This window comes from Gobius niger, assembly GCF_951799975.1.
Source record: "Gobius niger genome assembly, chromosome: 3".
In the NCBI taxonomy this organism is placed as follows: domain Eukaryota; kingdom Metazoa; phylum Chordata; class Actinopteri; order Gobiiformes; family Gobiidae; genus Gobius; species Gobius niger.
In genome coordinates this window covers 36,284,301-36,301,743 of record NC_136854.1, presented here as the reverse complement: position 1 = coordinate 36,301,743, position 17,443 = coordinate 36,284,301, and the positions used below count along the sequence as shown (strand labels likewise).

General features: G+C 47.7%; 1 protein-coding gene across 1 annotated transcript; it reads left to right on the top strand.

The window, feature by feature from the left end:
• The first annotated feature begins 518 nt into the window (after positions 1 to 518).
• On the top strand, positions 519 to 17,166 carry LOC306960797 (axin-2-like). The gene is made up of 11 exons (XM_079553353.1): positions 519 to 735; positions 1,504 to 2,427; positions 4,773 to 4,913; positions 7,591 to 7,693; positions 9,400 to 9,540; positions 10,082 to 10,491; positions 10,570 to 10,719; positions 10,799 to 11,008; positions 11,098 to 11,202; positions 11,663 to 11,788; positions 15,632 to 17,166. Exons 2-11 carry the CDS (start codon positions 1,613 to 1,615, stop codon positions 15,756 to 15,758), a joined length of 2,328 nt encoding a protein of 775 aa, XP_079409479.1. The 5' UTR covers positions 519 to 735; positions 1,504 to 1,612; the 3' UTR covers positions 15,759 to 17,166.
• The last annotated feature ends 277 nt before the right edge of the window (positions 17,167 to 17,443 follow it).

Here is a 17,443-nt window from a genome sequence, read left to right as displayed (position 1 = left end):
CTTATTTTATGTGTGTGTGTTTTTTTTTTTTGCTTTTTACGCACGGACTAATGTTTTGATTTTTTGTTGCCCCATTTCTCCTCCTCGCTGTGGACGGAGCGCAAAGGCAAAAGCGCGTTTTGGGCACGGGCGTGTTGTCTGCTTGGACCGCTTTACTTTTCTAATCAGGGGGAGGCTATTGGGCTACATGGATGGTAAGTTGTCGGAAAGCTGTTTCTCAGGCCCCCCCCCTCTCTCTCGGCCGCTTTGATGTGCTTCTGCTGAGCTTTGAAGTTGAGAAATGCGGGCTATGTTTCTTGTTTGTGGGCGAGAAATACGGTGAGATAGATAAGAAGCTTATGTGTGCGGCGGTGTGAATGTGTAGACCAGATAAAAAAGCGAATATTTGTCGGATCTCGCTGGGAAAAGTGGGATGTATTCCACTGTCGAAGTCCTACCCCCCTCCCCTTCCCTTTCCCCTACCCCTCAAGATTTTTTTGACACCCCCAGTGATCTACATAGGCACTGAGCCTGCCTCCTCTCGGGTCAGTGTTGAATGGGACAGGGTACATTAAACTACAGTGGATGTTTTGTAGCGACACGGGACACATGTGGCAGCGCGCGGAGCTTGGCGCCGTCTCTCTCTTTAGTGTCTTCCCTGCGCACGGACTAACGCTTTTGAGAGTTTTACACTGTCGCCATTGGACTAGTGGTCGCACTTTTTCACGGATTTAACTTCGACTCAAGCCTGTGATGGTACGTTGCTACTTTATTCCTGAATTATCTCGCGCTCGCGGCTCCAGATGAAGCGTTTCCAACAAACCGCGTACGACTTTTGAGATCGTCCGGCATCGCATCGTCGCGTGTTCCAGTTCTAAACAGGTTACACGGTGGCTCTTTGCGTGTCTGATGTTTCCCCCGCTAATAACGCCGTCTCCCGGGGTAGTTAAAGCGGGTTAATACGCGCGTTCGGCTTTGCTAAGCGGGGCCATTACAGCCTCGTGGAGTCGATCGTGCGCTTACATTACGCACTGAGCGCTTGTGCCTCGTCTCCCTCCGGGCTTTTCACCGCTCGCACATTACATCGGTTAAGGTCATTGTGGAGCACATCAGATACAGCGCAGGAGTGAGCTCTGTGCGGAACAGCACAGGCTGGATCCCGGCGCAGACAGCGGCGGGCGCGTCCGAAACAGATTGGGCATTAATTGGAGTTGAAGCCTGTGACATGGACTCGTTAGGAAACACGTGTAAGCCACAGTTGTGAGGTTTTCTAGAGGAATGAGCGTCTGTGCGTTGATTATTCTTGTAAAAACGTGTTGTGATGTGACAGATCAATGCACGTAGAGAATGTAGGATGCAGTTGATCTCTCATTTAGATTATAAATAGATAAATGAAACGAAAAAGCCTTTCATATTTCCTTTCTCTGAACCCTGCGAGGGTTTTTGAAAGGACTGTTTACTTGATGTCTTTCTTTGAAGTTCAGCAGGATCTGGCTTTGATTAGATCAATACTTTGTGTTTCAGAGTGAAGAGGAGCTGAGAAGCTCCCCCGCTGCTTTTAGAGAGTGAGGAGGATTAGGCTGGAGCTCAGAGGAGGCAAGACGGCACTCACTCGCCAACCGGAGCTAGAGCCATGAGCAGGGCGCTAACGGAGCACATCAACACGAGCTTCCGAGAAGATGCCCCTCGTCCTCCGGTACCGGGCGAGGAGGGAGAGGCGTCATGCTACAACCCCAGCCGCAAAATGAGAGCCCAGAGCAAGGTTAAAGACATCCCCGCTCCTGGCTCCACGCCGCGGAGGAACGAGGATGGACTCGGGGAGCCGGAGGGAAGTGCGTCCCCGGACTCGCCCTTAGTTCGGTGGACAAAGTCTCTGCACTTTCTCCTGGGGGACCGAGACGGCGCTCACCTGTTCAGGACCTTTTTGGAGCGGGAGAACTGCGTGGACATTCTGGACTTTTGGTTCGCCTGCAACGGGTTCAGGCAAATGGACTTAAAGGATACCAAAACGTTACGAGTTGCCAAAGTTATTTTCAAGCGGTACATCGAGAACAACAGCGTGGTCGCCAAGCAACTCAAGCCGGCCACCAAGACGTTCATACGGGATAGTATTAAGAAGCAACAGATCGACTCTTCTATGTTTGACCAGGCACAGACGGAGATTCAGTCCAACATGGAGGACAACTCCTACCAGATGTTCCTGACCTCTGACATATACCTCGAGTACGTGCGCGCGGGCTGTGAGAACGCCGCGTACATCAACCACAGCAGTCTGGGCAGTCTGAAGCTGATGTGTGGATATCTTCCTCCACTCATCGAGGAAGAAGAGTGGAGCTGCAGTGACTTGAAGGCAAAAACTCTCGGGACTGTGGTTGGACTGTCTTCAAAAAACCTGAGGGCTACTGCAACTCTGCGGACAGCGGCTGACATGTTGGAGAACAGCTGCAGGTAAGGGCATTATATGGCACTATATACAGTCAAACAGAAGAATAAGAAACACTGTACAATGAATACAATCATTGTTTTATAGTGAACTAACAAACACATATTTTAGTAGTAAGAAAAAGTTTCCTAAAGCAGCTTACTAAGTTTGGAAAGTTTGAAGAGCTCTTGTGATGCTTGTGAATACTGACTGTTCCGTGTCTGCTGGATTCCTCACGTTGGTCCAAATACAGTGAATTTGTGGCAAATGCCTAAAAGAAAGATAAAGGCAGCTGATCAAAGGGTCTCCGAGGAGCATGCCTGTATATTTGTGCCCTCCTGCCTTGCAGTTAGTCAAGGGTTTGGAGGGGTGGAGGGGCGGCTACAAAACATCAATGGATCTGAGCCTTCCTTTTAAGTAAACGGTGTCTTGAAGGCAGCCCTCTGCTGGCTTGCTCAAGTTTCCTGTGCTTTGAAACCCTTCCTCCGGTTCAGGCATGAATTCAGACACCAATCCTCACCACTGCTACAACACAAAACACTATCAGTCCATTGTAAGTCGTGCTCTGTCTTCTCTTTATCCTATTGATTAACCATATTGTTGTTATCCACCGTCGGAAAATCTCCTATACTCCGAGGAATGCTAATACAAAGTTAAAACAACTTGAGCGGCGACTCTCATGCCAAGCGGAGATATTGTTCTCTTGGTCGGAGATGAAAGCCGAGCTGTTTGTGGAAAGCATTTGGGCTTTTATCTTAAGCGCTCGTCCCACACATTGTCCAACAGCTGAAATCTTTTCAAGCCAAGAACATTCTCAAAAATAGGATTTTATGCGCCGGGCCGCATCAAAGGGCTCTCCGAGAAGTTTTAACTACTTTGTCTGCACATCTGGACGCAATTATTACAGAAAAAGAGCGCGAGCGTTTACCGACAAAAGAGCTTCTTCTTCTTCGCAGTTGGCCGGGAAAATAGCGCAATTCGCAGACAATCCACGCGTTTCCCCTAAAGGTTAACTCAAACATTTAAAGAGTCGATGGGTTTTTGCGGCGACCTTTTCGTGAACAGGAAGGAAACGCTTTGCAATAACTCGGCCTAAAACTCTCCCGGTAGAGTCGTGTTTGTTTATCGCCGGGGCACATGTCACTGTACAATTATTGATTTTCTCCAAAAAAAAGAAACAACGTCGGCGATGTGTCAAGTGAAAGCTATGGCTACTCGGTGGCGCTTGAGGAGGGGGGGTGGATTTGGCATGTGCTATCCCGGTGTGATCCTGCACATTCTTGTTTTTCACTCAAAAGAAAAGACCAAAGAGAAAGAGCCCCCACTTTCCCCTCTCTCTCTCTCTCTCTCTCTCTGTCCCTCCCGCTGCCCCACGCCATCTCTTTAGGTCAACCAATTTCCATTTCAAACATGTGGAACTAATTTCACCGCTGCAGACTTCTTCTTCTTCTTCTTCTACTTCTTTAAGCAACAACAACAAAACAACCCCAGCTGTAGATTCAACTAGTGACATTTTGGAGTCTTTCCCCTGTTGCTTCCTTCTCCTTCTTCTCCCAAAAGAAAAGCCGCCGCTTTTTTTGGGAGAGAGAGACTAGAGTCGGGGATAGGCAGGAAGGGAAGGGAGGATCTTCTGGAATAAAAGAAAGATGAAGAGAGCGAGTCGGTCGGTATAGGAGGGGGGTGGGGGGGTGGCGGTGGTGCGCAAAAGAGCCCAGCTGTGCTAAATACCTGACTCTTTGCATGGAGCTTCCAAAGGTCAGGTTTGTGCTTGGGGGCCTGGGCTTTAGTCATGCTGGGGTTCTCCTCTCAGCAGCTCTCGGCAGAAGGCATTCTCATAAAGAAAGAGGCCCTCCTTCCCCTTCTCTCTCTCTCTCTCTCTCTTTTCCAAAGCTCAAGTTCCCCCTTCACGAGTGCAACAGGAATGCAACACAGCAGGAGAGAGGAGGGGAAGAGACAGGGGAGAGAGAGAGAGAGAGAGAGAGAGAGAGAGAGGGCTGGCAGCGAAGGAGGGGCCCCCCTACAGTCCGGCTGATAGTTAAAGAGAGATAGGCACGGGAAAATACAACGGCAACAGGAGGAAAATATCATGTATGAAACCAGTAGGGCTCATTCAGGAGCGTTTATTAAGGCATGTGTGAATTTTCTGTACAAAGTCAAATAAAAAAAGGAAACTTAACAAACAACATGACAGTCATGCACTGGCAAATATCGTAATCCTGTGCGATTCAAAGCCTGGTGTGGCGTAAACTTATCAGGAAAGTTCATCCATAACCCGATCGTTACACAGCATTTACACATATCGCGAAGGAAAGTGGACGTCAACTAAACTCTCTGTCCCGTTTTTTTTTCTTTCTTCAATCTCCGCCGCCAGGTCCAGTCGCAGAGGAGACCCCGCCAGCCCGTACTTCGTCAACTCGGGCTACGTCTTCGCCCCCGCCACCAGTGCCAACGACAGCGAGATCTCCAGCGATGCCACCACGGACGACTCCATGTCCATGACCGACAGTAGCGTGTACGTATATAGCCTCCCCCGTTTCTTCTCTTATCGTCATTGGTGGAAGTTCTGGCAGGGCTTTCCAGGAAAACCCCCGATCGAGCGGTGCTGCATTTGGTGGATCGGCGTTTTTGGGGTGGGTTGGTGGGCGTGATGGGCGGGAATAATGGGTGTAATGTATTTTAATTAGCCTCTGTGATTGACTCCAGGTAATTCTATTAATGTGCAGTTGTTGCTTTGGCTGCGAGGGAGACAACTCTGGCAAAGTCATTATGTCTAAAGACCTTTTGAAGTTTATTCGGATGCGCTACAAGCTGCGCAGCGAGGAAGGAGGAGGAGGTGTGTGTGTGGAGGGGGGGGGGGGGGGGGGGGACGTCGCCTTCTTCTCCGCAAAGTTTTGAAACGTATCCATCCCACCCACCCTTCTGCCACAACACACTTGTTTTTTACTTGTTTTTTTTTCTTCTTCTTCTTACATTATCTAATCGCTTTTTCCCTTTGAAGAGCCGGAGCAGAGGAGAGCAAAGGGTGGGGAGCGAGCGAGCGAGAGCAAGCGAGCGAGGGTGTGCGGGTGGGTTGTTTTTTTTCGGGTGGGAGGGAAGTGACCATTCAGGCCTCAAGACAAACTCATTGAAAAAATGTTGGCACCAAATGAAAGGAGGCTTACTCACATGGAGAGTCGGTTTCCTGCCACTGGCCTTTGCGACGTGCTGAGATCATGTGTCCGCGAGCCTTTCACAGAGGTTGCTCCTTCCTTAGACCTTTAGGGGGGGGGGGGACAGGCTATAGCGAGGAACCCCCCCCCCTCCCCACACACACCATCGCCACCAAAAACATCCACCCTCCCTCTCGCTTACCTACCCACTGCCCCAAACCGGCGGCGGAGGTGAGGCGCACAGTGCAAGGGAGTGAGAAAATAAAGTGCACAGAGCATAAAGGGCTTAACTGAATCGCTTTCAGCCTATTGTTAGGTGAGGGGAGCTTAGGGGGATAAGAGGGTGGCTGGTTGCTTTGAAAATGACTTGCACAACTGAATAGGAGATTCCCTTAAAAAAAAAAAAAGAAAAAAAAGGAAAGTAAAGTAAAGGGCCTCTTCTCCGACCTGCACAAAACATCCAGCGGTCACATGACTCACAGGGAAAAAAACTTTGGGATCCACAAACGAAAAAGAAGGGGGGAAAAAAAAGGTAAAGCATCCTCCTGGCTTGAGTTGTTTTGGGAATGGTGTTTGGGAGACAAGTTTGGATTTCTTGTTAGCAACTCTGGAGTTCCTGTGGGCTGTTGAGCTCAACTTTTTTTTTGAAGAGTTTCCTGTGTTTCTTTCCGACGGCCCCGGTGTCCCCGAGGGTACAGTTTTTAGCGGCCGCTTTCGTTTAGGGGTTGTCGAGTCCGGCTGCGGCCGCGGAGGCCATCAAGCTGCGGACTGTCACCGTTGTGAGAATATGACGGGGGTTGTGAGGGCAAAGTCAGTCGTTTTTTAATAGTTGGCAACAAAGTGATTCGTCCCGTCCTTGTCCCAAAGCTCTACGTGCCCCCAGTAACTTGACTTTAATACAAAAACAAAAAAAAACGATTTGATTTGAAGGAATGGCTTGATTAGCGCGTGTCCCCTCACTGTGGCTCAAAGACGTACATTCAAATCTCATTCCGCAGATAAAGAACAAGCAGAGACGGATTTTTGGGGGGAAGAGGGGTAAGCAGAAAAGGGGGCGGGGGCTCTCTTTTTTGCTTATATCTTATTTATGGATTTACTTGGACACTGGGGAATGCTGCTGCACCAACTTCAAACATTACCTTATCTTACAAACCAGCCTTTTGATGTTGCCGAGATCAGAGGCTCACAGCGGAGCGCTTGCCAAACGAAGATGGCAGCGGGCGCATATGTGCATGAGTGTGAGATTTCAAAGAGGCAGCAGAAAAAAGTAGCGTTTGGGCTAGGTCAGACACTTCTGAGCAGCCAAAATGGACACGATAATTGGCCCAGCTTAAATGGCAGCGGACTGGAAAAGCTCGCTTAGACAGAGGGAAAGTCAGCGAATAATATCCCCGGAATAAACGCCTAATTGTCCTGAGACATGCTAGCTCGCTCTGTAACTGTTTTCGTTTATCATAAATGGGCCCGCGAACGCATGTCTCGATTTAATTAATTGTCATTCACAAACGGAGGGCTGCGCAATGTATAATTTACTGTTATCGTGATACGAGGTGTACGCAATACATCACAAAATCCCTGAGGTCTGGTCTATTTCATTTTCTGTGCTGTTTCTGAACATTTTGAAAAGTTTAGAGTTATTTTATTTTGTTTTTTGATAAGAATAGGTCAGTGTCGGGCGTCAGTGTTATACAATGAGAACAAATAATGCTGGGGTGTAAACACTTCTTGGGGAGCGATGTTATATTATCACAGGGGGGCACTTTCGGGCGCTCAGTGGGCCGTTTAACATATCCGCCATTGTCCTGCACTGTTTTGTCATGTGCCTTTCTGTGGGCCCCGGCTTCAAGGGCTCCTCTGCCTTTTGATTTACTTGTAATGGACCTAGTGGGTGGCGAGCGCTTTTGTGGGATCGGTCACTCCAGCGCTAAATGGGGTTCTCTTTAAAAAGTCGGTGATCATTCATCAGTGTCGACGTGTAAATGGAGTTTGTTTTGCCAATAACTAATCGGTTTGGGAATGTCTCTTTTATTTGCCTTCCAGAGATGGGATTCCTCCGTACAAACTGGGCACCAAGAAGCAACTCCAGCGAGAAATCCACCGCAATCTCAAGATCAATGGACAGGTTTCTCTACCCCACTTTCCTGTAAGCACTACTTCCATATAACTTTATCCTCTCTCTCTCTCTCTCTGTCGTTTTTTTGCGATCTGCACAAACTTTTACCCACTGACAGACAACTGGGTCCTGATTCCCCCGAGGAGCCCGACTTATTTTATTATTATCTTATTTTCAGAGCGAATGTTGTGACAGAATACTATATTTCATTCCCCGCTCGTTTTCATATAAAAGCCGGGGTAAATGAAAGGCGAGGATTAGCATACCACTTCACTTGCTCCGCTGCTGTTTCGAGCCCCCTCCCTCCCACTGTTTCTGTAGGCTGTAAATATAAACTACTGCCGGCATCTTTGTTTGTCCTCCTGTGTCAAAGCGTGGCGTGCATGGATTTGCTATTGATGCCAAATGGTTTTGACAGGGCTCATCAGTTGGACTAATGTAATGAGTAGGTCTACATTTAGATTTGTGAGGGCTACTGTTTGAGCGGACAGATTAGAAACTGGCCTTTAGCCACTGCTCTATAATGATATTGTGGGCACAGATCGTCAGTCTATTGAGAACTTATTCAGCAACTTTTTCACAGCATGATGGAAGCTAATCTTTGCTGTTTTCATAGCTCAGAATGTTAAAAACATATCAGTGCGAACAGGCCAGTGCTTAGTTTGGGAACTGTGGCTGGTCTTGGGTAAGAAAAGACAGGAAGTTCTTTTGTCTGGTATTCAAACACAGGTATGTGCTGGGTGTGTGTGAGTGTGTGCACGCTTGTGCATGCATTTGATAGTGTTGTCTGTTCCCCTTTTTTGCTCTCATTCCCTGTGTCTTTTCCTTCCCCATTGCTCTCTTTAATGTCTCCCTCCTGATTTGGAGATGGCTCTGTCTCCCATGATGCACCAGCCCCAGGCAGCGGGGGCCCCGTGCAGGGCTGGCGCTCCTTTGCCAGCAGCTCCGCTCTCCTTTCTTCTTCTTCCCTTTATCGTGTCTACAAAGAGATGAGAGGAACAACAAAAAAAGAGTCAAAATCAAGAAAGCCAGTGTGCCAAATAACAAAAAGTAAGAAAGAGAGCGAGAGAAGCCGGCGCATATAGTTAAAGAAAAAGGCAGATAATGTGAGTAGAGTACCTCTGAGCTGCCCTGCATGCAGTCGGGAAATAAATTACTACTTCTCCTCAGATCTTCCCAGTATTTGACTCTTCTATCCTCTCCCTCCTCCTCTGTCTGCGCCACCATTGCCACTTCACAAATGCACATCTCAATCCGCTTCCTCTTTTTTTCATGCTGTTAATTTTGTCCCCCTCTCCTCACTCTCCTCGCTGTCGATATCTGGCTTTTATTCGGAGATTTAAAGCTGCGTGTCCCTCCCACCCCTAGTGTGCGTTTGATGTTTGACAAGGGCCCTTTGAAGTGTGCTGACTTCAGAGGCTGCCGAGCTGATGGCTTGGTTGGGCTACAGAGGGTGCAGGCAGGGGGCCTTCCCTCCGAGCGAGACCAACTGCTACCCCAGCATCGCAACCCCTTTTCTCTCCCTGCGCCCGCAGCCTGGCACTGCCAAGGGCACTGGGCACCATCAGATCTGGAACGGGGCAGAGGGCTCAGGTTAGCCATGGGGCAAGGGCATCTGGATTAAGCCTTTGGTGTAGACGCAGGTTTTTGGAACAAGATTAGGGCAAGGACAGTGGATTAATGTAACATACTGCATCTGTCACAAACACTAAAGAATAAACCTTGTCTCCAAACAGAGGACACACCGGCTGCCTAAGGAGATGACGCCCGTGGAGCCCTCTGCCTTTGCAGCACAGCTCATAGCACGACTAGAGAAGCTGAAGCGGGAGCAGGACACTATGAGCTCACTGGAGGAGAGGCTGCAGCAGATCCAAGAGGTACAAACTCACAAACACAACTTTCCCCTTTGAACAAAACTCCTTTTAGCTTCTGTTGGAAACTAAGTTAGCTTGGGACAAGGGGTCTGTAGTGCACTACAAAAGCGTTCATGGCAGCTTTCACATACCCAAGAAAAGGCGAAAGAAATGTAAAAGCTTGGCTTGGTTACTTCTGTCCGCTTCCATTTCATGTGTGGGAACATTTCAACTTATGCTTCTAGACACACTTGAAGTTGCTTCAAATAGTTAGCACTTAGCTGCTCTCCAGTGGCACGTTTGCTGAATATGTGTAGTGCCAGTCTCCTCGTGAAGCACAGGCACACTCTGCATTATAGATGAAGCGCACCCAAAGCCTGTTAGTGAAGATAACAGTACAGCAAAAAGGAAAGCTCAAATCATGTTATCCCGGCGTTTGCTCCAGCAGACTTCAGAGAGGGAGATATAACTTAGCGTAAGTTGAGCCATGAATTCCTCAGTTTGCTGCCTGTTCCTCTGTGACTGCTGAAACGCGTCCATTGACCAGAGTTTTCTTGTTGTTCAGGAGGAGGAGAGAGAGGAGTGTGTGGACCTCTCCAGCAGCGCCGGCCTGCACCACCCTCTGCTGCCCCCCCACAGTCAGGAAGAGGACCCTCAGGCCATCCTGGACGAGCACTTGTCCCGCGTCCTCAAGACCCCTGGCTGCCAGTCGCCCGGCGTGGTGCGCCACTCGCCCCGATCCCACTCCCCAGACCGGACTGTGTCCACCGTGAACAACTCTTTCTTCAGTGCTTACCCCGGGACCAACAAGCTCCACACGCCGGGCCGGGAGTCCACCAAGCACATCCACCACCACTACATCCACCATCACCACACGGCGGCTAAGACCAAGGAGCAGATCGAGGTTGAGGCGGCTCAACGTGTGCAGTGCCTCTGCCCTCCAGGGGGCGCCAACTACTCCGACTACACCCCTGCGTAAGTGTTAAGAGAGTTTAAACATATTGGCCTAAACTGATGAACCCAAAAGTCTAACAAAATGGTCTCTGGTTCCAGGCGCTGCAGCACTTTGTCCAAGCGGCCGCTGAAGGCCACAGACGACCCCCTGTCCCCAACGCACCTTCCTCTCGATGTGACCGACCGCTCTCAGAATGTCTGGCAGTGGATACTGGAGAGCGAGCGGCAGGGCAAGCACAAACCACACAGGTACAGGACTCTCCCCCTACGGCCTTTGAAAACCCTCCCAAGTCTGCCCTGAATAACCGTACAAACTCTCCGCTAACAGCACTCCAGGCCTGAAGACCCTGCCTGGCCGGACCCACTCGTCCTGGGGCGGGGGCGGGATTGGCAGCGGGGTGCACCTCCGCGGGCACCACCCGGGACACCCTTTCATCCAGGACCCTGCCATGCCTCCACTGCCCCCACCCAACACCCTGGCCCAGCTAGAGGAGGCCTGTCGTCGGCTAGAGGAGGTCTCTAAACCTCCCAAACAAAGGTACTTCAGCAAATAGAAAACCGACTTAACATATCTGTATTTTTCTCCCCATTTGAAGCAGATAACTCACAATTTTCCTCTTTCGATAGGCATTCAACTGGAGCCAACAGCCTTCAGAGGGAAAGGAGTCACCCCGCGGCTTCGCTTTCTTCTGGCGGGAGCTCACTCACCAGCCCCGGACTCCAAGCAGACGAGTACGGCTCTTTTTTATATTCCTCATACATTTAGGAGCCCTTCCTTGATCACGGCCGCCCATACTCCCAGCCTCTGTTCCTTCGCTTCCCCTCCTCTCAGATTTTCCCCCACCAAAGAAAGATGTTGTGAGTCAGCACTGCGATGTCTTTGAACTCCTCGCTTTTTTTTTTAATCATTTAAGATGCTTTAATGCTGAATCCTAACTACCCACCAGTTCCCCCAACACACACACACACACACACGTTCACCACTGGAAACCAATAGCACGAGCGCGGTAGCCTCTGGTAAACTCTGAGCGGTGTGGGTGTTGCATGCTAAGCCAAAGGTGCACCCAACACTTTGCCAACGGGCTTCAGAGCAAAAAGTACTAGACATAATATTCTGGATCGTTTGGTATTCATTAATGATCTGCCCTAAGACTAAATTGTATGTTTTGGTTTTTTTTTGTTCCGTTTCCAGGTCAAAAGAGCTTGTGGTCACCTACTTCTTCTGCGGCGAGGAGATCCCTTACCGAAGCATGATGAAGACCCACTGCCTCACACTTGGACACTTTAAAGAGCAACTTAGCAAGAAAGGCAACTACCGGTAAATACCTTTTTCTGTTTGTATACCGCCCTTTGTAATCCTGTGTATGTGGCGTGAATGCTGTGGCCGCGTTGTTGTTCGGCTCGAGCGCTTCTACGTGTTGAGAGCTGGAGAAAGAGAGAGAGCGAGAAAGAGAGGAAGGAAAGAAAAGAATGAAAGAAATAGGAGGGGGAGTGGATTTTTCTCACATCTGGTACTGATTTTCATGGTAAGGCAGCCTTAATAAATATGGCTTTGAAGCTCGGGCCATTTTATTTTGTGCACAAAGGCTTTTGCTGGGCCCGCTCTGAGTCCTCCTCCACACTGTTGCATCAGGTATTAAAATCAAAAAGCTGCAAGCACTTTGTACTCCTAATGACGGATGTACATTTCTTTTTCTTTTTTTTTTTTTGCCACAGTACAAGCGGTTCTAGGGGCTACTTTGCTCACTTCCACAGCATCACGGGTTATGTGTTTGTGTCAAGATGAGCTGAAAGGGTTCATACAAGACAGTAAGCGGTTAGATAAACTGCATTCTTGTACATCTACACACCTCAGTTAAAGGTGCACAATGCAACTTCTCATGTAAAAACAAGAGAATTGACATGAATAGCACTTTTACCTTTCGGTGACCCAGCGGAGGCTTGGGTGGTTAGCATAGCATAGCATAGCGGCTTTACTCACCATCCCGTTGACCTGTGGGACGCTCCAGGATCAATTGGCTCTGTGCGTGATTTCAAATCATAACAACGCAGCCCAAGATGCGACTTCCTGTTTCGTTCAAGCACGCCAAAATAAAAGCACACAGCTCGTCTCATTGATTAGTTCTGCAGGTACTTGCAACATTACAAGAATATACACTAGTAGAATCACGAAGAGGAAGCTAACAGGCTAACGGGCAAAGCTAACTGCGGGCTAGCGTCACTTTAAACAGTATTTGCAGCAAAGTTTGAGTGAAAAGAAATATCTCTATTGTGTAATTGGATGTACAATATCCCTCTCTCCCTTCGCCTTTTCTATCAGCGCAGTATTTACTCACCAAGACAATTAATAAGTTAAAAATTCGCAACTTGCTACGACACCTGCGGTTGTGCTTATGGGCTCTAGGGGCAAGAGTTACTTAGCACTGCTTTAAATGTTTTGTCTGTTAATAGTTAGGCAGAAAGAAAGTTGAACTAATGAACTGCTGAGCTAATGAATAAGATGGTTTTGATGCGTTTGATGCTTTTATTTTGGTGTGCTAGATCGAAACAGGAAGTCACTTCTCCGAAAACCTACAAGAAATCCCCCCCCCCCAAAAAAACACCCAGACACTGCTCGATCACTGCAAGGTCAAATATTCACAAATATCAGCTTTTTTTTGTACATAAAAAGTTGCATCGTGCACCTTTAATGTAATAGTCTGGAAGTCTAAATGTTCTATATTGTATAAAATGTGCAAAATGGACTACCTGGTCTTTGCATTTTGATGTTAAGTCAGTAATAATATATATTATTTTTTGTAAAGTCCCTCCTTCCCAGATCAGAGAAACTAATCATTGTCTAGTCTCCTCCCGTGTTGACCAATGAGACAAGCTTTTCTTGTGAACCAGCCTGTCAGGTCCAATCAGGAGAGGGGGAGGAGCTTGATCGCTTACCTTTAAAAATTCTGCTCCTCATTTTGCAAACGAAGACGGGCTTTCTGATTAAAGAGGGGGGACGAATTTGATTTTCGACTTTCAAATTTCACCCTGTCCCTCCTCGCTTTGCAAACTCACAGACGATCACTTTAAAGCATCATTCTCTCAGGATCAGAGCTCAAATTAGGACGGTAAATCAAAACTAAATTCTGCAAATGTCCTTTCTAACAGCCTCATTTGGGATCCCAAATTGGCGATCAAAGGACCAAACTCTGGCTTGGCCTTGACACCAGAATAGAGCAACATCTGGTTGTTTGAAAGACTTAACAAACAAGTCCCATAGCTGTGCAGAGAGAGAGAGAGAGAGAGAGTGGAAGAGAGAGAGAGAGAGAGAAAGAGAGAGACAGAGAAAGAGAGAGAGAGAGAAAGAGAGAGACAGAGAAAGAGAGAGACAGAGAAAGAGAGAGAGAAAGAGAGACAGAGAAAGAGAGACAGCGAAAGAGAGAGAGAAAGAAAGAGAGAGAAAGAGAGAGAGAAAGAGAGACAGAGAAAGAGAGAGAGAGAGACAGAGAAAGAGAGAGACAGAGAAAGAGAGAAAGAGAGAGAGAGAGAAAGAAAGAGAGAGAGAAAGAGAGACAGAGAAAGAGAGAGAGAGAAAGAAAGAGAGAGAGAAAGAGAGAGACAGAGAAAGAGAGAGAGAGAGAAAGAGAGACAGAGAAAGAGAGACAGAGAAAGAGAGACAGAGAAAGAAAGAGAGAGAGAAAGAAAGAGAGAGCCAGAGAAAGAGAGAGAAAGAGAGACAGAGAAAGAGAGAGACAGAGAAAGAGAGAGAAAGAGAGAGACAGAGAAAGAGAGAGAGAGAAAGAGAGAGAGAAAGAGAGAGAAAGAGAGACAGAGAAAGAGAGAGAGAGAAAGAAAGAGAGAGAGAGAGAGAAAGAGAGAGACAGAGAAAGAAAGAGAGAGAAAGAGAGAGGGAAAGAGAGAGAGAGATGGGGTGAATGTGTGGAGTTGGTTGATTCGAGGATGGCAGTGGTACAGCACAAAACAGTACGACTCGGCTCTGCCAGACGATATTAGTGCCACATGTTGCAAAGAGAACAGTCGTAAAACGAGTGGAAATCGTTTCGATTCGCTCATTCTGGATTTAAACAACTACTTCATAACTTTTAAACCAGTGAGACGTCCTAGATCAGATTTTGGTTTAATGAAAGCTACGCAATAAGTGGAGATAGTTACTCCCTCACTTAACTGTATTTGTTGATCAAATCCAAAATGAAGCGTCGAGCAAACCGCCGCCACATTCTCTCTTTCCCTGTATCTCTCACCCCCGCTCTCTCTCCTGTATCGAGGCAGACTAAAACGAGAGACATTTTTCCATTACAAAGCTAATCATTAAGTCGTCTCCCGCTGATCTTTTGCTGGGTTTAAAGTACACAGGAGCAATCATTAGGCGCTGCGGGGAGACGGGCCAGTCACCGGGACTGTGCGCTCACCTCGGGAGTTGTCTCTGCCTGAGAAAGAGGGAGGAGAGAGCGACCCCATGACCTCACAAGAGAGAGAGAGAGAAGCCTGAAAACGCCGAAACGTACTCCCCACCCCACCCCCCTTCTACCAGAGTGAAAGGCGTCACGGGCGTCCGAAGAAGAAAGCAGAAAGTAGCAGAAAGTAGAAAAGTGTATTTCCCCGCGGCGGAAGTGTGCGTTTGCTCGTTTGTTTACGGGACGGTGCGACGGCGGGAGTTTTCGGGGAGTCACTGTCAGACTCCCAGGCACCTCGAATGTCTGTGTGCGTGTGACACGAAGGCCCGTCATTTCAACCGAGTGTCCAATTAGAAACGATAGGCGAGGGAACCGGTGAGGAGACAGAAGCCTTAAGAAAACCCTCTAATTAACCCTTCAACTGAAATAAGAGCGCGCGGGACGGATCGGCATGCGCAGAATGGGGGCGGAGAGACGAGAGAGGAGCACACAGGTTGTTTCTTGAAGCATCAGAGAGATTGTTTAAACGCTGGATCTGTGCGGCGGCGCGGCGTGCAGTCAGGATCCGCCTTTGAAGTGCGTTTCGATGGCACTGAAGGCTATGACTAAGTTGTTTTGAGCCGGATGTGTGTGAGTGTGTGTGTGTGTGTGTGAGAACTGTATCCGATGCGTTCACGTCGGACCGTTTTTTTGAGTTTTCCCCACAAACGCCTCCGCTCCTCGTTTTTTCTAATTTTTTTTCCTCACCCTTTGTCGTCTCTCGTCAGGTACTACTTCAAGAAGGCGAGCGACGAGTTCGAGTGCGGCGCCGTGTTCGAGGAGGTGTGGGAGGACGCCACCGTGCTGCCCATGTACGAGGGCAAGGTCCTGGGCAAAGTGGAGCGGATGGACTAAAAAAAAGCCGCCACTTTGAAGCGGCCCACGAGCAAGAGACTCGCTGAGAAACATTCGGGATTTGATTTTTTTATTTCTTAATATTAAGCTAAACAGAGTTAATATATCCAGCACAAGAGGAGCGATTGAAGGAAGACGAGCCAATGAAGTATGCCGAAAAACTGACTTTCTCAACCAATCAGCCTTAGAAACAAGGAGGAAGGACGCGATTTAAGGATGATGATTGGAGGGCGCTGGGAGAAGTCCCGCCTCCTGATGATAACCACTGAAGACTGTTGTGAGACTGTGGTGTTTTTTTGTTGTTGTCGTACAATGCACCGGAGAGCGCACACGACCGTGCACTCACTGCTCTTAAAGTTACACTCCAACTTCGTACGTGTGCATATACATAGCTGCAAATATGTATATATACATGTATTATATATTGTCATGAGTTGAAAGTTTTTATTGAGTATTTATTGAAAAAAAAAAAAAAACCTCTCCCTTCTGATTCTCTGTAAACCTGTGTCCCTCCCCCTCCCCGTCTCCAGCCAATGGGCAAGCTGCTTTGAATGTTGGGAGAATACTGTGGTGATGTTTATTTTATTTTCGACTTTAGTTTTTTTTCAAAAGGACATGACACTAGCCTAGCACCTCCCATAGCCTTTTAGCCCAGCGTGACCCAAACTAATGACCTTAGCCGAGGTCTTCTCTCACTACTCTTCAGTCAGAGCCAGTCGTATATGCTGCTGATAGTTAACTTCATCACTAGCATTTTCTCCCACTCTCTCCCTCCAGGCCAGCCACAGCTCAGTCAGTTTTTGTTGTGCCTTTGTTTGTAAACCAGGCATTGCACATGGGGGGGGGGGGGGGGTAAGGAGGGGGGGTGAATACAGATAACACACAGAGCGGGAGACCTGCGCACAAGTCTGCACCGTCTAATAAAGGCAGTGTTTACAGCCGCACACCAAAATAACTAACAAGAAACCGGTTTGGGTCACTCAGAGAACGACTTCTTCAGCGAGTCGGCTAGTCCGTCAAAAACTTCAAAAAACATAGAAAAACGGAAGACTTTGGATGTTTTACAGTAAGTCGTGCAGAGCTGGTGTCCACAGTGTAATGTGCGTCGGAAAGAGAGATGTGCACACATGAGCTGCCTGGTGTTTGGACTACAGCACCTGTGCCTACATGGACCATACCATGTGCTACCCTGTTTCAGGGTTTATATATCCCTCGGTTTTCAGAAGGGTCTTATGTTTAAAAGATATTTTTATGCTTTTAATAATATCCTGTAATCATGTTTTTTTTGTTTTGTTTTTACACCACAGACTTTTTTATTCCATGCTATCTTAAGTGTAAATTATACATTATATAAAGAGTTTCATTTAAAGATTTACATGGACCTATAATTATTGTAATTATTGAGAGATGTAGCCTTTATTAAAGTTTTATATTTTTCAAGTGAAAACTGCCTTTGTGTGCTGCGCCTCATTACTCCTCATTAGTTTATTCTAACATGGGACTCTAACATCGTACATTAAGCTACAGCACTTAACCTCTTAACTCCCGCCTGAACCGAAAGGATCTTTTTCCTCACGTCATCAGATTTTTTTTCCATCATTTTTTTGTTGGGTACTCATTTTTGAAACTCTTTTGTCACATTTTTGTCATTTTTTTCGTACATTTTTTTATCACATTTTTGTCCA

Excerpts from the sequence above, each read along its gene's own strand:
- LOC306960797 (XM_079553353.1), top strand. The coding sequence starts at position 1,613 with ATGAGCAGGGCGCTAACGGAGCACATCAACACGAGCTTCCGAGAAGAT. Across the intron at positions 4,914-7,590 it reads TCCATGACCGACAGTAGCGT|AGATGGGATTCCTCCGTACA; the intron begins GTACGTATATAG and ends TTTGCCTTCCAG. Across the intron at positions 11,009-11,097 it reads TCTAAACCTCCCAAACAAAG|GCATTCAACTGGAGCCAACA; the intron begins GTACTTCAGCAA and ends CTCTTTCGATAG.